This window comes from Mugil cephalus, chromosome 6 (genome assembly GCF_022458985.1).
Source record: "Mugil cephalus isolate CIBA_MC_2020 chromosome 6, CIBA_Mcephalus_1.1, whole genome shotgun sequence".
Lineage (NCBI taxonomy): Eukaryota > Metazoa > Chordata > Actinopteri > Mugiliformes > Mugilidae > Mugil > Mugil cephalus.
Window position 1 is genome coordinate 623,609 of NC_061775.1, and position 23,319 is coordinate 646,927.

The 23,319-nt window shown below is 44.8% G+C and overlaps 2 protein-coding genes across 2 annotated transcripts; both read left to right on the forward strand.

Moving 5' to 3' along the window:
* Positions 1-5,620: 5,620 nt before the first annotated feature.
* LOC125009160 lies at positions 5,621-7,050 on the forward strand. The gene has a single exon (XM_047586862.1). The coding sequence runs from the start codon at positions 5,935-5,937 to the stop codon at positions 7,048-7,050; it is 1,116 nt and encodes a 371-aa protein (XP_047442818.1). The 5' UTR covers positions 5,621-5,934.
* Positions 7,051-8,154: 1,104 nt separating this feature from the next.
* Positions 8,155-11,578, forward strand: LOC125009672. The gene has a single exon (XM_047587828.1). It carries the CDS (start codon positions 8,199-8,201, stop codon positions 10,005-10,007), a length of 1,809 nt encoding a protein of 602 aa, XP_047443784.1. The 5' UTR covers positions 8,155-8,198; the 3' UTR covers positions 10,008-11,578.
* The last annotated feature ends 11,741 nt before the right edge of the window (positions 11,579-23,319 follow it).

Consider the following 23,319-nt stretch of genomic DNA (forward strand, 5'->3'; position numbering starts at 1 on the left):
GTAAACCATTTAAATTTTTGATCCTGCATTTATTTTTCTGAGATCGTGCACCAACCTATGATCTGCCCTCCCTGGTTTAGCCACGGGAGTGATAGGTGTGTTGTAATCGGACTTACATGGTATCAATACTCCAGCTTTAGGCAGGCCTTCAATAGTTCCCCTGATTCCATTTGCCTTCTCACTCGATAGGGGATATTGAGGTTGGTTTATGATCTCTGGTGTTTTCATCTGTAGTATGATAGGAGGTATTTCTCTGGAATGTCCTACATCAAAAGGTCCAGTTGCCCACACTTCGTCTGGTATTTGTTTCAAGAGTTGCATAGCCAATTCAGAGTCAGTGTTTTCTCTGACATGTGTTCTGCTTTTTTCAACTTTTTCCAACTCGCAATGAAATGTTCCATTATGCTTTAGCTTGTAGCATTTACAAGAGGGACTGTATTCCATTAGCGTGGTCCCTGTCACTGCCTGCCAATCACTTGCATCAATAGCTTGTGTTATCATAGATCCTAAGTTCTTAGCTTCCCCTGTATTGGCCACCTGGGGGATATTGTTGATACATTTGATATATGCGTACCGGCCCTTCATCTACTGGCAGGGGTATTTGAATTTGGCCACTAAGCGGAGCTGTAGATACAGCAGGCATTTGGGCTTTAATCTTTTTGGTTTCTTTAATTTTATCAGTGACCTTGTCTTTCAGCTCCTTCAACTGTTCTTGCAGCAGCTGCATATTAAGTTTTTCAAACTCCCTGTATGTCTCTTTTTACTCTCATCTTCCCGATGTAAGTGGTGAACCAAAGTAGCAATCCACATTTCCAGGGGCATGCTGTTTCCGGCTACCAATTTCTCCATTTCTTCTCTAACCGCACCTGTTTGTCCTTTTATCACGGCTTGCTTAAACAATCTCTGTAGCAAGTCAGTTAATGGGCTAGACCCTGTGTGACCCTCCCATAGTTTTAACAAACGGTTCATATACTCCTTCCCTGCTTCCCCGGGCTTTTTGTAGATATCATTCATTTGATTAGAGTCAGTTTTTACTGGGTATTGAGTTTTCAAAGCCACCCAGAGCCTAGGGGCCAGGCATTCAAGAGGTTCCGCTGCAACAACCCGTACGGTTCCAGCGGCTGTTCCCAACCGGGCTAATTCATGGGGTTCCAAGTGTGCAACCAAACACGCTCTTACGTCTCCCATGGCCAGCACCTGCCCACTAAAAGTTTTTAGAAATTCTCTTATCCAGTTATTTCCTCCGTCTTTGGGCAGTGTGGTTTTTAGCAGTGCTTGGTCTGCATAGGACAGTGGGTGGTACTGTCCAATGTTCCCTCTAAGCTGCGCGCTTGCGCAATCGCGCACTGCTTGCACATTCTCAGCGCACAAGAATATCTATGCAGCGCATAAAATAAAATTCAACATAAACGTATTAATTAATATCTAATATTAGACCTAATCTAATCTAATTAATTAGACCAATAATATTGTGTTCTGTACCATTTTGCAACGTAACTCAGTGAGTGACGGGTGTCCATTCAATGGTACGATACAGTTCACTTACGCTACGCAGCCAATCATAGCCTTGACCAGACCTGGGCATTTTACGGCCCTTTGGGCATTCCCGTCCGGCCCGCGGTACGTCAGTCATGAGCACAGATGAACTGTTCATGCAATACGACTGTGTTGCTTTTATTTTGAGCCATTATGTGTTATTTACGTCATGACACTGTTAGTTCGTCAACAACAAAAAAAGTAAGATTGTTTGCTTGTGATGCTTCTTGCATCTATTAACCCTCAAAAGCCTGAACGGATTGCTGGCATCCGTCAAAGCGGCCGATTTTGAATTACCGTAAGTCACAGTGGTTTGCGCTATTGATAATATTCATTGTGACTGAACACTGGCTAGTTGTGCTTTTGCCTGGAAGACCTTCGTGACATCTCGAGGGTATAACTAACTTTGTTTTTACCAACAAATTCCTCCAAACAAGTCTCTCTTGCTGAGGCTCCGTGATCGTTGCTCTCCAACCTGCAGCCGACAGCAGCGGTGCGTCATCATTACCGTAATGGCAGCGAAGTGATTCAATATGCAAAATATGGGACATAATCAATGGAACAGAATACACTGAACATGTACTGTGTGCAGAAGTGGAAAACACTGGAAGGCCGAATGATATGATTGTATTGAGAACAACTTGTACTTAAAGGTCACCATGTATTTTCTGAAGATGTCTCGCGGGGGAGCAGGACACGCCGGACCACAATCTAACAGAGAAAGTGTGTCAAAGAGGAGAAGTAGATGAGCCTATCAGGAGTAGACAAACACCTTAGACTGTAGGAATAGAAAAGAACTGCCCCCGCGAAGGCAACTCAGATCCAGACTCATATCTTTGTATGTACTGTGGTCTCCACACTCTGCAGACTGTGAATAAATACTCGTACTGGACGTCATTCTCTCGTCTCTTTATTCCTCACATCAACGGACCCGGAGAGGAGAGGAAAGCAGGGCTAAAATTCCTCCTCAACAATTTGGGGGCTCGTCCGGGATGTGAAGGAAGAACGGAGCGAGGACATTTGACTTAAACGATCGACACACAACGGCGAAAAGAGACAGAGCGCTCGAGACTAAGGTAAGCAGAACCTGTTTATCGAATCTGCATTATTGGCAACACTAAAGTAAAAGTCTCTCTAAGCCGGAAATGTGCCATCAGTAAAAGACGAACAGACGAGTAAAGCGTGCGTGAAGTGAAACAAAGTAACAAGGTTCCTGAAGAAGAAGAAGAAAAAGAAAAAAGGAAAAGCGCTAAAAGACGTAAGTGCATTCTAAATTGTAGCAGGGCTACAGTCGACTATCCCGGTCGTGGCGGACCCACCGTTGGCTCGACGGGGTCACGGAGTGAGCTGGGTTAGGGCCCCGAGGGGTGGGGACCCTCAAATTACCTGAAAAGACCTAACTGGGTTAGGCATATAGAATATCTGAAATTACAGATCGTTGGTTTGAGTCCATGGGGTTATAGTCCCCTAAAGTAGAATATCTGAAATTACAGATTGTTAGTTTGAGTCCATGGGGTTATAGTCCCCTAAATTAGAATACCTGAAATTACAGGTGGGAGGGGTTTGAGGCCCTGGGGTATCTCCCCTAAAGTAGTATAGTCTGCGGACTAATAAGGTGGAATTCCTGTGGAACGGGACTAGCCCTCACGAAGAAGTCGGCACATAAGAATTGGCAATAAAATTAAAGAGAGTAGTGCGTCTTGGGTTGGGATTGTAATATATATATATGTATGAGCTCTAATCGTGTTGTCTTTGTGTTTGTGTGTTCGCTAGGAGATTGTCAAATAAAATAAGTGTGAAATACGGGGTGGAGAAGTTCTGAGGTGTCAGGAGCGCCGTGAGTACACTAGATAGTGTCTGAAGTGATATGACAAACTGAGAGCAGAAACCTAGCGGTGATAACACAAACTCTCAGTGTGACGGGAAACCTAACGGTGGCAACAAGTCACTAGATATCACTCAGGCTATCGTACTCAAACAGTCGCTCCAAAGGCTTGTGGTTCGGGTGTATTCCATAAATTCACCGGCTGGCCTCAGAACTAATAGAGAAGAACAGGCATAATGGAAGGAGAGTTTGAGAGAGAAATAGACGACGGGGGTTGGGGCCGTCCGCGCTCTGCGTGGGTGACCTTGGGAGTACAAATAGATAATATGTTCCGTGCAGGAGAAGCCGTTAGTGATAAGAAGGATAAAACTAAGAAACTAGCGGAAGCTAAAGAAAAGGTGAAACAATTGGTTCGTTTAAAGGGAAAACCTTAGAAGATAAGGGGCCTTCAGGCAAATGGTTGTGGGAAAAGCAAAAAGAATGTGAGGTTAAGGTAGCAGATCTGGTAGAGCAGGGAAAACAGGCAGGTCTGTTGCAGAAGTCCAGAATAAAAACTGAAACGGAGGCCCAGGACAAGGAACGACGGGACTGGACGGAGCTCGCGGTCTGGTGGCAGAGTACTACGCACCTACATTCGGCGGACAAGGAAAAGGACAAAGGAGGTCCAAAAGAATTGGTAACCACACAAGACACCCACACTTGTCCTCCTCCATACGCCCCACCTAAGACACCCACACCCGGCATTTACCCCACTTTACACGTAACAGAAGGTACACTGCAGATAGACGATGTAGCCACAGGAGAAATTTCAAGCCCAGCACCTGCACTGGTGAGCACGACTAAGACTCCACCTCCTATGACACCGACCAGTCCTGACAAAACACCTCCAAAACCCCAGTCAGTGACCAGCAGAGACACTGAAACAGAGTACATTCCAAATGACCCTTTCCAGGACCGACAACAGCGAGAACATGGTGACATTGACTATAGAGCATACAGGGAAGCGGAGGAAGAGGTTAAGCGAGAGAGGGACACCACCATACAGCGGTCTAAAGAATTCGAGGACCAGGGCAAGCGAGAGTTGATGCAGGACCAAGTACGAAAACCAGATAGAAACGGACCAACGCCCCGCGATAGCACTGATCTTATGTGGGACCTGAGCGAGGGAGAGGAGTGTAAGCCTCAAGTGACAGGAGCAGCAGCGTTTACAGGAAAAGGCAGGTATGAGGGACAGACTAGGGATGTCGGAGTTAAATGGAAATTGAAGGGCAGATGGGAGAACAGGCCACAGGCTGATGAGGAGGAGGAGCAGATTGCAGAACTAGAAAGAGAAGTAGAAAAGGCATCAGAGAGACTGAGGGCCAGTATGGAAAAGACTCAAATCTGGGTGGCTGACGCCAGGGGACGCAGACGATCTGTGAGGGACAGAGGAAAGTGGGATGAGTCCAGGGACCGACAGGACCATCAACATCTGGCTATGCCCCTACTAAGCACGGCCGGACAACCTGACAAATACAAACCGTTTACGTTAGGGGACATCCAGACTATAGTAGACAAACTGCCCCCTGTAGTGGAGGGAGGCAACAGGTGGTTGGACAAACTGGACTCTCTGACCGCGGGACAGAAATTAGCTCTAGGGGACTTTAGAGCTGTTGCAGCAAGATGTATGACAGGGGGTGACCTGCGTGACATAGAGACGGATGCCAACACTAAGGGGTTGCCTGACAATGCACCATTTACGAGACAAAGCACTGCGATCGGACAGGCCATGCGAGACAAATATCCTCTACCACACGCCGCTATAATCCCGAAACTGAGATGGAACCCCGAACAGAGCCCAAGAGAGTTTCTTACGCAGGCTAAAGATCAATGGGTGAGCAACACCGGCTGTCACCCAGGAAAGAAATCAGTTCAAAGGGAGTGGTTTAGACAGGCCGTTCTAGAAGGGGTCCCGGAATCTGTTAGAAATACGATGAAAAACAATCCTGACATGCAAGGGTGTGACGCTCACGTCTGGGAAAAACATCTCGTCCATCACCTCACTGCCACACAAGACCAAGTACTTAAAGAGGGCAAAGAGTTAACTGACATGAACCGTGCCCAAGATAATGGTGTCTACCGAACCTCAACCAAATACTCCTGATTTGTTCCCGGTTCCTCCATGGGCGCCACAGCCACCACTCTATCCATCTGGTCCACCAGGAGGTTACTTCAGAGGTAATTACCAAAGGAGGGGATGGGCGACTAGGGGCTGGGGTGCCAGAGGAGACTACGGGAGGGGCTACGGAGGTCCTCGTCCCTGCTTCCTGTGTGGAGACACGATGCACTGGGCCAGAAACTGCCCACACTATGCCCAACACTATCGAGGAGGTGGAAGACCACCCCGAGGGGGAGGCCGTGGCTACGGACCTCCGGCACCACTGCCACCTGCGCCACCAGGTGCCGCCAGCGCACCGCCAGGGGGAGTGACTCAATTTCCAGCCTGGGGTGACGACTGTGACTATCCCCAATACGAGTGACACACCCCACAAGGGGACCCCGACAACACCCAAACGGCAGAACCGGTGTTGTCAATGCAGGTGGAACAACTTAATCTACCATTCCTAGTGGACACAGGGGCTACAGTGTCCACAATCAGACAGGCACCACAGAACTCTCTATCGAATAAATCTATCACACTAATGGGGTTCTCTGGGGAAAGGACAACTCTGCCATTCACCAAACCTTTACGCACAAAATTGGGCACCCAGGTTCTACAACACCCGTTCGTGTTCTCCCCAGCTGTTCCAACTAACCTACTGGGCAGGGATCTGCTCATTAAACTCGGGGCGACAATCCTGTGTTCAGCTGACGGCCTCCAAGTCCATCTACCAGACGGAACCCGTCTGCCATGCGGTCAACAGGTCTCGGGCCATGGACAATATCTCATACAACCGGTCATTGATCCCATGGCCGACATCTATTGGGGCTTACTGAGACCTGAGGCCACGAGGAGGGGGGGCATTCTCTCGGCCTACCTCGCGTGGAAACCCTGGATATCACAGCTTCAGCCGCTCCTGTCTCCTCCCGACCCTCCACACGTAACGTTGTTTTACGATCGAACACAATGTGAGTGGTATCAGGAACAATTTCAGGAACAATTAGAAAGTAAAGAGTGGACAGTCCACTCCCAAAACATATACGTTGCTCCAGAAGGCGTAGCCGCCGGAGTTAACCTCACCACAGAACAACTAATCTGGTATAAAATGGCGGACGAAGCGGCACCACACATTTCCCTAGCGTTACATCCAGAACATGAGGCTAAAGAGCTCGGTAGCATTGTAAAACGTTCTTTACAGCAGACGGACTGGGCGCAAACGTCCGTCCCTCAGGTGCAGTATTCTGCCTCGACTAAAACGTACTGCATCCAGATAACAGCCACAGACACCGCCACACTTACTCATGCGCAGATATCCAGACACCACGGGCGTGAGTGGACAGATCACCCAGACACCTCAGCCATGCTTAACACATTGCCAGACACGTTGTGGTCTACAGATCCCACGGACGTGGGTCTCATTAAGTGTGAACCAGTCACGTTTGAATTACAGTGTGATTATCCAATCTGGTTACGACAATATCCCCACAAACAGCAGGCGGAAGACGGCATACAAGACACTATAGACGGGCTACTACAAAAGGGGTATTAGAACCATCTCAGTCATCTTGGAACACTCCAATCCTCCCTGTTGAAAAGAAAGGCACCGGCAAATATCGCATGGCACATGACCTTAGAGCGGTTAACAAGGCTCTTAAGACTCACACTGTCCCTGTACCAAATCCATACGTCGCTCTCACTAATCTCTCGCCCTCACATGAATGGTTTACGTGTATTGATCTAGCTAATGCTTTTTTTCTGCCTCCCTCTCCATACTAGCTGTAGGGACATTTTCTCGTTCACCTACAAAGGGCAGCAGCTGCGCTACACGCGACTGCCACAAGGCTTTAAACTTTCCCCGGGTATTTTCAATCAGATTCTGAAGACAGCCCTTGCAGACTGCGTGCTGCCTGAAGGCGTGACTCTCGTTCAATACGTGGACGACCTCCTACTCGCTGCGCCAACGGCACCTACATGCCTCGAGGCCACACGCTCGCTACTCGCGCATCTAGCCAAGGCCGGCTTTAAAGTAAGCAAACCTAAATTGCAGGTAGCGCGGAAACAGGTCTCATTCTTAGGTCGACAAGTCTCACCAAAAGGCGCTGGCCTATCTCCACAACATAAATCAGCAATCCTACAGCATCCCAAACCACACACTGTCCGTGACATGCTCTCTTTCCTCGGCCTAACAGGTTACAGTAGGAATTACATCCCTGACTACAGCGGCCTCACTAAACCATTACGTGATCTCATCCGTGAACACGGTATGCGTAACCTTTCTGCCCCACTCAAATGGACAACGGATGCTGAAGCGCAGTTTATCGCCCTTAAACAAGCCCTGGCAGCGGCTGCTGACCTCGCCATTCCAGACTACTCCCTACCATTCTACCTAGATGTCTCTGGTTCAGAACTATGCACTAATGGCGTTCTGTACCAGAGAAAAGGGGGAGAGAGGGTAATACTGACTTATGTAAGCGTAATGTTGGATGCAATGGAAAAACGACACCCAGCATGCACACAACATGTGGCTGGAGTAGCAAAACTCATTCAAAAGACAGCACACATAGTGATGGAACACCAACTTAACGTGCTAACAACACACAGCGTGGTAGCATACGTGAACTCGCACACATTCACACTAACGGCATTAAGACAACGTAGACTGAGCAAAATCTTAGAAGCCCCAAATCTCACGTTCACATGGCAGAACAGATGAGCAACGGAGAACCACACCAGTGCACCGAAAGAGTGCACCGAGACGAAAAAGTACGACCTGACTTATTAAGTGAACCAATAAAAGGGGGACGTGACTTATACACTGACGGATGTTGCTACAGACATGACAAAGATGGACTGGTCTCAGCTTACGCAGTAGTAGAACAGACAGAGACAGGAACACACACAGTACGAGCAGAGAGGATCCAAGGACAGCAATCAGCACAAAGAGCAGAAGTCTTGGCAGTGATAGCAGCTCTGGAAGAGGGAAAAGACCAGATAGTAAACATATACACTGACTCTGCATATGCAGCCGGGGCAGTACACGTAGAACTCAAACAGTGGCTCAGGGCAGGGTTCCTCACAGCTAACAGTCAGCCCATCAGACACGAAACAGAAATGAGACAACTTGCAGAAGCATTACTATTACCTCAGAAAGTAGCAGTGATAAAATGCAAAGGACACGAGAAACATGAATCCGCGACGAAAGCAGATAATGACGCAGCAGATGCCGCAGCCAAACAAGCAGCAGGATATACACCACACTTCGTCATGATGAACACAGAACATGAGGGACAGGTAAACACAGAAAAGGTGGTAAGCGCACAACAGGAAGCCTCCCCACAGGAAAAGACACTGTGGAAGGCTCGAGGATGTACGGAGACAAAAGGGTTCTGGAGAGGACCCGATGGCAGACCAGTAATACCACCTCAGATAAGGGAAAGAGCAATGGTGGAGGCACATGGAGTAGGACATGTGGGAGTCACACAAATGATGCATAATCTGAGACACTGGTGGCATCCATACCTAAAAGACATGTGTAAAGAACACATACAAAGTTGTGAACAGTGTGTACAGTACAATCCCAGACCAACAGTGAAGCCACACCCCGGGCGTTTCCCCCTGGAGACTCGATCAGGTAAAGAAATAATAATCGATTACACTGACATGATCAATCCAGTAAGGGGGTATAGGTATCTCCTCATGTGCGTGGATGCCTATACGGGGTGGCCAGAAGCGTGGCCAACAAAAAGAGAAGACAGTAAAACGGTAATTAAGTTCTTAATAAACCACTATATACCGCAACATGGGTTTCCGGAGAGAATCCGGTCGGACAACGGAACCCACTTTAAAAACCAAGACCTCCAACAGGTGGAACAGATGCTGGGTCTGCAGCACAAGTTCGGTACAGTGTACCACCCACAATCCCAGGGAAAAGTGGAACGAATGAATCAATCAGTCAAAAACAAATTGGCAAAAATCTGTGCACAGACCAAAATGAATTGGCTCGATGCGTTACCACTAGCACTCATGGCCATTAGGAGCTCCATTAACCAAAGCACGGGTTTTACGCCATTCGAACTGCAGACAGGGAGAGCATTTCCAGGACCTCAGTCTCAGTTACCAGCAGGGGCAGTAGAAATGTCTGAGCTAACACATAAGCTGTATTTCCATGAACTGCAAAGTCTCGTTACAGCGTATGCGAAACAGGTTGGCGACCGGCAGGCGGAAAAACACGACAGCCCTGGACCTGACGTGGACTGGGTGCTCCTAAGAGTCATCAAGAGGAAGTGGACGGAACCTCGGTGGACTGGACCGTATCAGGTGACAGAGAGGACATCACACGCAGTCCGGCTGAAAGGCAAAGGCGATACCTGGTACCACTGGAGTCAGTGTGCGGCTGCACAGGCTCCCACCCGATCGCTGAGGGACACACACAGGGACCTGTGTGCAACGACAAAGGCACCGGCGAGTGCTGAAGCAAAGCCCACCTCAACAAAAGGGGCAGAATAATCCCCAGGTGGCAAAAGGGGGTGAAGGAGTCGAACCTGAACCCTGACGGAGGAACGGTGAAATTAGCGCGTTCCTCCCAACAAGTAGCGTGCCAAGCTACCAACGCAAGCGTCAGATCAAGATCCGGACGACATCAATGAACAACATCCAGTTGATAACGTATATTGTGTTTTTAATTATCGTGTTTTCATCTTTTTAGGTGGAGTCATTAGACTCCTCTGCAATAATCTAGTTGATATACAATAATTGTACGCCATTTGCGGAATTGTATGACGAGCCACACACGGGTTTAAAGCTCCACTAGAGGTCACAAGCTATCCATAACCCCTCATTAGTGTCACGTGAGAGCCAGAGGCACACGTCAGAAGGTTTAGCTTGCTTTTCTTATAAGAATCTACTCGAAATGTTGCTATACGCGAATTGGAAGGTGCTCATCCTAGCAGGAGTTGTCGCCGTAGCTGTTGTAGTAATTGTGTTCAGCATCTATGAATGGGGGCCACAGCAGGAGCATAATAGAGGAAGGCGATCAGTGAGTGGTAAGTCCACTGACGCCTGTATAAAACTTCCCTCATGGCTATACAGAACAGAATGGCTCTCGACATGATTCTGGCCGAGAAAGGGGGTGTATGTTCCATGTTTGGAGACATGTGTTGCACATTTATTCCAAACAACACGGCACCAGACGGATCTGTAACCAGAGCCCTGGAAGGCCTGAGAGCGCTCTCGAACACAATGCACGAACATTCCGGCCTCGACAACCCCATGGATGAGTGGTTTGCTAGCACGTTTGGTAAGTGGAAGAGTTTGATTTTATCTTTATTAATGTCGATTGCAGTATTTACAGCCATCCTGGTTACATGTGGCTGCTGTTGCGTGCCTTGTATTCGGTCGCTGATGGTAAGGTTTATCACTACTACCATAGAAGGTAAATCTCAGCCACCGCCTTATATGATGCCCCTCCTTCAGGATGAAGTGGAGATGGAGCTGGGAGATATCAGGGATCCGTCCGCAGTTTAAATGTTTGATTTTATACGCTGGGCTAGCTTGTGTTGATCTCTTTATAGAGATAAGAAAGGGGAATAACAATTTTTTATTTACTTAGTTTAGGTTGATCTCTTTGTAGAGATCAAAAGGGGGAATTGTGGGAACAGTAAAATGTATGCATGCTTATGAGTGCCTTAATAATCAGGTTTAATTACCAGAAGTGATTCAATATGCAAAATATGGGACATAATCAATGGAACAGAATACACTGAACATGTACTGTGTGCAGAAGTGGAAAACACTGGAAGGCCGAATGATATGATTGTATTGAGAACAACTTGTACTTAAAGGTCACCATGTATTTTCTGAAGATGTCTCGCGGGGGGAGCAGGACACGCCGGACCACAATCTAACAGAGAAAGTGTGTCAAAGAGGAGAAGTAGATGAGCCTATCAGGAGTAGACAAACACCTTAGACTGTAGGAATAGAAAAGAACTGCCCCCGCGAAGGCAACTCAGATCCAGACTCATATCTTTGTATGTACTGTGGTCTCCACACTCTGCAGACTGTGAATAAATACTCGTACTGGACGTCATTCTCTCGTCTCTTTATTCCTCACATCAACGGACCCGGAGAGGAGAGGAAAGCAGGGCTAAAATTCCTCCTCAACAAAGGGTTAAACATTTATTGAGATTTATTGAGATACAGAAAATAATTCATGTAGCTATATGATCCACCAAAGTTTTCCAAAGAGGACAAAGTTTCCAACATTCCAATGCGTTATATCCAAAACTACAGATCGATTGTGTTTCATTTTCCTCTTCAACCTACAGCAAAACTCTATTTACAGAATATTCTTATGTTTCTGATTACCAGTAGCAGCTTATCAACATATATAATTTACTGCTTTTTACAATGGGAGAAAATTAATATTGAGCAGAATAACGTTCAAGTTATCGTTTGGTTTCAACACAGTTCAGATTTTTCATGCAGCCCCCTGTAGAAATTAATTGCCCAGCCCTGGCCTTGACAGTGCTCGCCTATGTGCCCTCTGCCCTGCCCATACGCGCCGTGCAGGCTAGCTAGCTAACAACAACCCTTACCATGGCGAAACGAACGGGCAGCGACACATCCACTCACCAAGCTAAAGTAAAAAAGAAATGCGGTTCTTTTAAGATGGAATGGCTGTCGGAGAATGTGCAAATAAAAGAACAAGCAGTGAAACTGGGTGAGATTTTTTCTTTTTCGAGTGAGAAAGGTCTACTCTGTAAATGTTGCTTACAGTGGTCCTCGGTGTGCTCAGGGAGCTTGTGTGTATGCCCAGACACATGAAAAATTAGAGGGAACATTGGTACTGTCTCTCCTTTATTTATCTCATACTGGTCATCGTTTCTATCAGGGGGAACTGACCAGGAGCCTCATTCTTCTGTCCGGACCTCAGCTGATAATGACCTGTCCCTTTTTGTCCATATACTAGTTCTGTATCTTGGGTCAAGTCACGTGGATACAGCATGTATGTTGGTGTAGCCCCCCCTTGTTCTGTGTCACTGTCCAATTGTAAAACAGAACAGCTTGTTTTCGGTCTGGCTCAATAATTTTTGTTTCTGTACTAGTGTGTTTAGGACGCGGTTTGTTACAACTGTGTTGCGGCCCGTGTTCTAATCTTTCCAAGGCCTCTATCCGTTCTGTGGCTTGCTCTCCCAACTGTTTCAGGACCTTTGTTAGTTGTGTTGTATCATATGGTTTGGTTGTTTGTTCTTCCAGATATCTTATCATGTCCCTGTCATCCACTTTCTTAACCCCCATGCTCTATCTCCCTCACTCCCTCCTGTGTCTCCATACTCTGTCCTTGACTCCTCTTCACTGGCTTTAACGGTTAATTTGGCCATTTCATCTTTTAATTCATTTAGTGTACTTTTCATTTCTTTTAACTGCTCATCTCTTACCTCTTCTTTATATGCTTGCTCAACAGCCTCCGCCAGTGTGGGTTTTTAATTCACATGTAAGCCTACCAGCCTGCCTTTGGTTACAATCATTTGTGGCATCTGTACAAACAAATTATTTGGGCTATACTGTTCATTAGAGTTCTCCTGTCCTGCTCTCTCCATTATAGTCCTAGTGTCCACAAATAGATTATTTATTTATTTATTTATTTTTTATGTTGGCGCATTAGCCTGCGCTTCACGTGGTGTGTATGGAAGGGGTATCTCACCAGTTGTTGCGGCGGTTGTCCTTGTTAGTCCGTCCTTGTCTTCCTGCTTTTCTCCGGTCTGGACTGCTTGCACTGGAATGTTATTGTGACTAGAAAAGCAACTGCTAAAAATGCATGCTTGTAAATTTTATATGATCTTCAATCTTTACCTTTTGTTTTTCTTTCTTTCCCTTTGATAACATTCACGATTTTTCAAATTGTGTCATCAGCTGAATCAATTGTTTTTGTTTAGTTTTTATATTTTAGAGAGTTCCCTTATAGAGTGATTGTCGGCGGGGGAAGGGGGGGGGGGGGCCCTAAGCCACCGAACAGACCATCTGTTGTTACGTCTCTGCACCATTTTTCAAAATCTGTAAGCTCTCTTTTCCGGGAAAGATCGTTTTATTCTGTCCCCCCTTTCCTTTATAAGGGCTCCTAAAGTCCCTGGTTCAGCTGTGTCTGAATCACACATACTGTGTTCTCATTCACACACTCTGGCCAGCTGAGAGGTATGGCACGCTATGTCCCGAGTTCTCAGCCCAATGACAGTTCACGTAAGGACCCGGATACGACACCAGAACTTATTTAGACCCTTGAACAGCTTACTTCAACAGACAGTGGACTTATGTTTTCACCGTTAGGTTTCCGTCCACCCACTGCTTCGGCGTGCTTTGAAGATCTCACTGACAACAGTGAAAACAAAAGACACCTTTTCAATACCTACATAAACCTCCTAGGCTCTTTTATCTTTCTCAATTTCTGCTATTTTATAATGATTTCTTATTTTTTTATTCTATTACCTCAGAGGGTGTCTTTTACACTCAGACACACAGGCAATATCGAGCCCGAATTGTCTGAATGAGAGACCTCTAAATTCTTCTCCTGTACTTCTCCTATTCCTACTCCCTTACCTCATTTTCCTTCGGGGATGAATGAAGTAATCTATCTATCTACTCAGACATCGGAGTGGTAGCTTTTATTCTCTGAATATCCAGGGGATCCACTGCCTAAATATTCAGACAAAGGGGGACCTTTTAAACCCTAACTCCTAGTCTGTTCTATTTGAGCACTCGGAGTGGCAGCTTTTTTTTTGAACACCCAGGGGATCCACATGCCTAAGTATTCAAACAAAGGGGACCTTCTAAACCCTAAACTCCTAGACGGCGGTCCTTTTTGGGGGCTGATCAGACCCCTCCGGCCTTAAACCATGCTGGTCGGCCCTTTTTCTTATCTTATCTTCTTTTCTCTTCTTTTCTGGCCTTTTCTCATAAACTCAAAGGGCAGCTTTTACACCCAGCCAATCAGGCAATATCCAGCCTGACTATCTGGATGAGGGGACCTTCTAAACCCTTCTCTGGTAGACTAATCTGTATGTATTCTCTGTGTTTTATACTTACAAACAGTACTACTGTTGAAACATACTCTCACAGCCACGAGATGTCTCATAAGACATGCAGAAATTTGGTTAAGAGGTTTTCTGCTCACCTTTTACTTAGTTGCGGCCGCTGACTGTAAGAGATGCTCCTCCAGTGTAACTACATTCCTTTCCTGGTATCCTGGATGAGCCCCCAATTTGTGAAGGAGGATCTTTTCCTCTCCTTCAGCCCAGGATCTTTATACCAGTTTGAAAGGGTAGTTCACCTACACACAAATCACGCGACAATTTCTCACGTTTTGGATATTTATTTGGTACACAGAGAATAGATATTGATTTCAGCGCTGAGGCTTTGGTCAGTTCCCCTTAGGGGTAAAAAGAACCAAAAGCCACACTTCAGGGACGTACAATTCAATTCAGTTCAATTCAGTTTTATTTATATAGCGCCAATAACAATACAAATCGTCTCAAGACGCTTCACAAAAACCAGCCTGCAACCTCCAGAGCAAGCCTGAGGACGACGGTGGCAAGGAAAAACTCCCTTTTAACAGGAAGAAACCTTGAGCAGAACTCCGCTCATATGGAGGGACCCATCTGCCGAAGGCCAGCCGGTTAGAACCAGAGAAGATAGAGAGAAAAGAAGAGCAGGAGAAACAAGATAAACAAACTTCTGTCATAGATACATACATCAAGCGGAAGGAAACATGTAGGGTCTAGTAATATAACACATAGCTGATGATATGTGACAGTTTGTGAGTATAACAGGAATTATGGGCAGGTTGGTGAATTGTTCATCTAGGTAGGAGTGGACAACTGGAGGAGGCCATGATGACTGGGACAGATGTAGTTTATGGAGCTCCACAGGTCCACGGCAGCAGATGTAGCTTAGATAGATGTAGGTCAGATATTCAGCACTCCAGACCAGAGACCCTCACAAGATGATGGAGGGGGAGGGGAGCGGAGGGGAGGGGAGAGAGTAAGACACAGTGGTTAGTAAACTATAAGAGATAGAAAATAAAATGATAAGATATTAGAGGACAGGAGCCAGAGAAGAAAGAGGAGAGGACATGTCCTCAGTGCATCGTCCCCCTGCGGCCTAGGCCTATAGCAGCATAACTAAGGGATGGTTAAGTCCAGCCCTAGCTATAAGCTTTTTCAAAAAGGAAAGTCTTAAGCCTGACCTTAAACAAAGAGACTGTGTCTGCCTCCAGAACCCAAACTGGGAGCTGGTTCCATAGGAGAGGAGCCTGATAGCTGAAGGCTCTACCTCCCATTCTACTTTTAGAAACTCTAGGAACCACAAGCAGACCTGCACTTAGAGATCGGAGTGATCTGTTGGGACAGTATGGTACTATGAGGTCTTTCATATATGATGGAGCTAGGCCTTTCAGGGCCTTGTATGCAAGGAGGAGGATTTTAAATTCAATTCTAGATTTTAAAGGGAGCCAATGAAGAGAAGCTAATACTGGAGTAATATGATCTCTCTTGCTAATTGCTGTCAGTGCTCTTGCCGCAGCGTTTTGAATCAATTGGAGGCTTTTTAAAGAGCTACTTGGACAGCCAGACAGTAACGAGTTACAATAATCCAGCCTGGAAGACACAAATGCATGAACTAGTTTTTCCGCATCACTCTGAGAAAGGATGCTCCTAATTTTGATGATATTATGAAGGTGTAAGAAAGCAGTCCTGGTCACCTGCTTTATGTGAGAATTAAAGGACATATCCTGGTCAAATATAACACCAAGGTTTTTCACAGTAGTACTGGAGGCCAAGGTAATGCCATCCAACAAAAGCAGGTGATTAGATAATGAATCTCTGACATGTTTAGAGCCAAATACGATAACTTCAGTTTTGTCTGAGTTTAAAAGTAGAAAATTACAGGTCATCCAAGCCTTTGTGTCTTTAAGGCATGCTTGGAGTTTAACCAGCGGATTAGTTTCATCTGGTTTCATGGATAAATATAGTTGGGTATCATCTGCGTAGCAATGGAAGTTTATGCCGTGCTTTCTAATGAATGAATAATCTAATGAATAATATTGGTCCTAGCACAGAACCCTGAGGAACTCCATAGCTTACTTTGGTATATATAGAAGTACAGTGATCTTATTCTACCTAGACCCCGCCCGTAAGACAATGAGGAGGAGTACTGCCTCTCATGTGTCAGTGAGTTTCTATGTGTAGCCGATTGGCTTTATCTGGTCTCCAGCGTGTGAGATATTTGGGTGTAATGTGTCCTAGTCTGTGAGCAAGCTGTAGCAAAGCGAAAGACAACGATTGATATGGTGAGATAGCGTAAGTAACATTCTACTTGATTCTTCCCAAGCTGATACACAGGCTGAAGGCCTTATTAACCCCATTAAACCCAACAGAAGGATTTCTAAACTTCTGAACGTTCCAGTGAGCACTGTTGGGGCCATAATCCGGAAGTGCTCCTTGCAAGATTTCTGACAGGAGTGAAAAGAATTCTAGTGGTCCAAGAGCCAAGGACCACTAGTGGAGAGCTTCAGAAAGACCTGGAATTAGCAGGTACAATTGTTTCAAAGAAAACAATAAGCACTGCACTCAACGGCCATGGCCTGTATGCACACTCACCACGCAAGACTCCATTTCTAAAGAAAAAGCACATTGAAGCTCGTTTAAAGCCTGTTGCAGATCATTTGGACAAGCCTGTAAAATACTGGGAGAACATAGTCTGGTCACCTGACTTGAATCCAATTGGAAAAATCTATGGAAAGAACTAAAAATTAGAGTTCACGGCCCACGTAACCTTCAAGATTTAAAGACTGTGGAAGAATGGGACAAAATCACACATGAGCAATGCATGCGACTAGTTTCCCCATACAGGAGGCATCTTGAAGCTGCCATTAACAACAAAGGCTTTTGTACAATATTAAATATTAGTAAGTGTGTTCAATACTTTTTCCCTCTTTCCCTATTTTACATTATTACACAACTTAATTTCTGAACTTATTTGTTTTGGTTTCTTTCTATGTATGGATTACTTGGGTTGTTACCATTTTCATTAATACACAGGACGAGCTGAATCCCTTGTGCTATAATCTAAGGCAAAACTCCTTTAGAAGCCCAGTCCAACTGGACAACCAACCAGCAGACCACTGGTCAGCTACTAACTAACCTAGCCAGCAGCAGTAGGTAATAGAGATGATGGGAATGCGATTACATTCGAACCAGACATCTCTTCCTTGTGCCTATGTCAGAAACGAGATACAATTAGCCTAACCACGTAAATAAAACACTAGAAAACACCAGCTAATTAGCCTAGCCACCAGCAGTAGGCAGGAGTGAACTGGGACAAAAATTCAACCCTGGCATTTTCTGTCCAGACCAGCCCACTACATTATCAACAGACACCACATAGAAGTCCACAAATCACGTGGCGTCTTCTCTCGTGCATACTAAAAAGGAGAGTCATATTCCTTGATAGCAGTTAACAAATAAAGCACGCAACTATGAACTCAAAAACTAAAATTGACAGCTATATCAATCAATCAATCAATCAATCAATCAATCAATCAATCAATCAATCAATCAATCAATCTTTATTCATTATAGTGTCAAATCACAACAGAAGTTATGTCATGACTAGGGGTGGGATGAGACTAATGGGAAGAACCCTTATGCTACCCTTTCAGTTTTTAGTCTGTGACTGTGAAAATCTTTTGGTGTAAGCCCAGCATTAGTTAAAACCAGACTCGGACAATAATAATAAAGTATCCTGACAAATAATCTAAATAGAAACGTATTACAGACAGTAGCAGCATTAAAGTTGGAACTCATTTGTTTTAACAGTGACTCACTCAGTATGAAACCTTCTCACCTAAAAAACAATATCTATGGATGTGTGAAAAAGTATAAGACATGAATTGCAGGTCTGAATAGATATGCATTCTCATATACATGTATGTGCATATGTATGTATTGCACTACTTCCTCGTCTGCAGCCAGCGAGCTCCACTATTCACCAAATTCATGACCTGCAAAAAACAGCAAACAGAACTTGTACTCAGTATCTGTGTACTGACAAATATATGTAGCCATGTAACCTTTTTGTGACGTAGTGACACTTGGTGAACAAATTTATCTGTCATGAAGGATGACTTGTGTCTCAAAAGAGCCCTAAGGTCTACCTGCATAACTGTTAATTGAACTTAAAAGATATGCAGATGTTTGAAATTAAAATCTTCAACCAGAAAATAATCACATTTACGCAGAAATTAAAGTTACACACAAATTATACCAACCAAATAGTTATCAGCTCAGTAAAGAATAAATGAATTTATGTAATGAAAAGATTAGGCAAATATTGCCAATTAAACTAATTATTTCCTATAGGTTTACTTGTATTTTGTGCTAAAATTCATTTACAATATGGTTTGATTCTGCATCTCTATTTTCAGCTCATTAGTCCATGTCAATGTTTACTCTTGCTATGGCAACAAGAGACTCCTGACGTTAGCAGCTGTTAGCTAGTTTAGGTAAATCATCTGAACAATAACCCATAATATCACAGTCACGGGCCTTCAACTCTGGGCTAATATGTTGTCACAGGTATGCAGTTAATTAGCCCACATCACATTCAATATAAAAACGTTTTCTACTTTGTTTTAGACATGTCTCAAAAATGTAGCCTAGCCAGCCCCAGGCTAATGTTAATTATGCCTCCACTCATGTGTCTCCCGGCACAGCAGCTTTCCGTCCCGCGACTCCCGCCCATGCCATCCCGGCCCACCATGGTTTGTGTCGTGATCGATTGACAACTCTGTCAGGGCTCTCTGAGCCTGTCAGCCCATGATTGTGCACCACCATGGCAGTGGGAGCATCACTTGACTCACTGTCCGACACCTGCTGCTGAGAGGGACCCACTCCTGGGGGGGCGGTCAAGAACCAGCGTGGATGGGACTCCTGGACTTCTGTAGCCTATCATAGGGCCACTGGGCCAGGTATTTTTTAGACAGACAAGCCAATGGGCCTCTAATGTGTCTGCAGGCTGCAGAGTTCTGTGGGCCGGTGATTGTCTCTGCCCCTGGGCAGGGAGAGTAACCATGGCAAAGCAAAAACTAAATAAACAAATAAAAAAAAAAAAAAAAAAAACGGCAGCCACCAGCCCATTATTGGTCGGCCCACCGGCAAAAAAGTCTCGGTCCATATTTCCTCAATTGCAGGTGCTATTTCAGAACCTGGTTGTGACGCCAGGTGTAACTCCCTTGGGAGAGACTAACCCTGCAACCTGTCAAAATGTGGCTGAGTGTACACACACAAGAACAAAGTGGGCAGGCAGCATCCTCCCCTAACGACTGGTTTAGGTTTTAAACTACTAGCCTCCATGCTCCACAGCTCTCTCCACGACGACTTCCTTTTCTCTACACTCTCCCAGTTCACCCACTGTCCTTGCTTAGCCATTAGCCTTATCTTAGTGCATCTCATTGCTTCCTCTTTCCTATGAATTTCCTCCACTACCATTTTCCTCTTTTCCGCCGCGGACGCCTTGCTCCACCTAGGTTTCCCTGTACACAGTCCCAGGCCTCCATGCCCTTGCTGCACATGCCCCATGATACCCTTAAACCTGAGGGCAGCCTGTGCCTCCTGAACCGCATCTTTTGGCTTCCATTTCCTCCCTGTTTTAACTGTGGGGGCTGTTTGCCTGACCACGGGATCTTTTGAGTGAGTAAGAGTCATCTCCAGTCTAGCCTTAGCACGCTTAAACTCCTCTGTTAGACTAGTTACTGGGAGCTCCAGTATGCCTTTCCCATACAAGCCTGCACCGCTTAAGCAGCGTGGGACACCAAGCCATCTCATAATTGATAAATTAATCATCCTATCAAGCTTCTCAACCTTTGTCAGAGGGACCTCACCTGGTGAAAATTTCATGTCAATAGCACCTTTAGAAATATGTTTACTATGGGAAATTGTGATGTTTTCAATACTTATTTTACCTGCTGTAACTCAGAGTGGAAGATTGCTGCCCCTCCTCCTCCTCAGCTTGTGCTTTGAGGTATGTGATAGTTACTGACTGGGTGGTATAGACTCATTTAAACTGACACCTTCCTGCAGACTTCCTGCAGCCACGTTTCAGATGATTAGTTATGAAATAATTAACTAAAAGAGATGGATGAGAAAGATGTGACATTCCAAAAACCACATTTGTTCTGAAGTGGAGATACATGACAATTCCCTTAAATTAGATCAGTAACCTCATTATTTATAAAAAGTTTGTGGTTCAGATGTGTTCTACAGGGAAAGTGATCTAAAATTACTAATGTTGTGATGTGATAATATAAATGAAATTATGGAACTTGACACGGCACGTGACCCCCTGATGACAACAGCTCTTTCAACTGTGTGAACACCTGTTGACAGATAGGGGATCAAACATATTTAACATCATCTTTCAACAAAACAGTCGGGAAGCACACACTGAAGCAAAATTAGGACAAAACTCCCTATAATAACAAGCTGTTTCGAGGACAGTGTAACAATTCCCTTTTGTAGTTGGAACAGGGAATTCCTGTATAGCCATATATGAACTGTATATGAATACAAACCAGACAGTCACAAATAAACAGATTTCCCATGCTCTGGCAGACAGTGGAACCTGCCATTATCTTTTAAGAAGGTCAAACTTGCTAACATACTTGGCAGGCCCCACCGGATCTATACAATCCGTATTAGCATTAACCTTCGTAAAGTCAGTGCATGGCTTAAACATGGAATCAGGCTTTCGGACTGGGATACAGGGAGACAACCTACTGGGGGTGGAGGGAATAGGCAAGACAATCTTCAAGGACATAATCTACTTCTGAATGCAGTATATGTCACTTTTCAGGATTAACCCAATAAAACTCTTGAGTGATGGGCTTTGTATCCCCCACATCAACATCATGCTCTATTAAGTTTGTACATGTAGGGGTATCAGAGAATAGACCTGGGTATGCTTGTTGCGAGGTGCAGGTGTAAGAGGTGAATGTAACCTGGCAAAAGAATTTTTTAGAATTTTTGAGACGGGGTTGTAAAACTCTGCTCCTCTGTAGTACCAGCCACCAACACAGGTCTCTCTTGAGTAATATCATTAGAACCATCACATGCAAAATATTAACTTACATAACACATCCTGATTTATTTTCTCTTATTTGTTATCTCAATCAGGTAGTTTTGCTCTGAAACCCGACAAACAACATTACAGGGACCAGGGTTGGAAAGGTTACTATAAAAATGTAATCCAGAACAATTACAAGTTACCAGTTGGAAAATGTTATCAGTAACTTACTCCAAGTATCACTGTTAGAAAGGCTTGTACTATTTATAATTTAATCATTTGTGATATTGAGCATTATGAAAATTAGTAGGGAACCGTTATGTATGATACTCCACCGTCACCTACTGGTTGGCTGATTAAACTCTTACTTGAGCACAGTAGAGAAACAAGGTGTGGCACATGGTATACTGCTGCTTGCAAGTGACATATGGTAGTGCGTTTACAGTTTAACCTATTGTAAGTCATTTTCTGTTTATAATGGGTTAGTGTGTTCATTAGTGTACCATGTGACAATTATTGATAGTGTTTAGACTGTATGTCTGCTTTCTGAGTTTGCTACATGTTAGCTAGTTGCCATACTAGATGTTAGCTTTCTTTGTATCTGTTTCTTTCAATAGAAGATGCTTGATTTATTGCACTGTGTTTAATATGGTGAACATTTACCCAGTAATATGGAGATGATATTTATGTTAATTACATTTCATTTCAGAAGTCTAACAGTAAAGCAACTTTAAGTTTGGACTTGTTAGCTAGTTCATCACAGGTGACAGTGATAGAATTTTCTTGTTGCTGCTGTAGGACCGCCTACCCATATACATGGCCTATTGTATTAAGAAAAATCATTAAAAAAGAAAGAACAACTGCACAGTCTGTAGACTTGTGTCCTGGCCGACACTCAGTGGCGAGCCTCAGCCATAGTACCTACTGTACCAACACAGATGAGAAAGGTGATTCCTCACCTACATTTTGGTTCTTCAAGCCGGATAAGGGTGCTTATCTCAATTTGGCAGCAGCTTGGCTACGTTCCTATGTTCATCATATGAGTAAGCGTATTACATCACTTCCTATTTCTGCTTGCAGACTGTTTTAGCTTCTTTAAAATCATAAAAACCTTGTCTATATAAGCGGTGAACTTGTTTTTAGTCTGCTCAACCACTTGTCTTGTATAACTCCTTGTGAATCTTACATCTCATCTCCACTTAATCAACTTTGGTTTGTCAGCTTTAGCAGCTAACCATGGCTACTCTCGCTCCCTCTGCTTCTCCCTCTCATCTTGTCACATGTTTTGTTACTCCTTTGTGACTTTAGAGGTAATGATGCTTGTAATAAATGTAGTTTATTTGTAGCTTTGGAGTTGAGGCCTTCTGAATTGGAAGCATGGCACCGCACCATGTAAAAAGCAGTAGCGAGCCAGGGCCCTGTAGCCGGTGCAGACTTACCAAGCACAGCTCCTGTTAGCGTAACTCCTGTTAGCTGTCTCCCTCCCACGGAGCGATTTTCCCCATTCAGGGACACACTCACTGAGAAACCATGAAGTGAGAGAAACACATGACCATAGCTAGATGCATTCAAGGGGCCTAAAACTGCTGGCTAAGGCTAAATGTGTGAAAATTGTTTTACAATTTATCGGCAGTAATGACCGGTGGTTACGCCAATCGAAGGTCACCAAACTTAATGTGGAATCGGTATATAAGTTTGCAGAAACCAT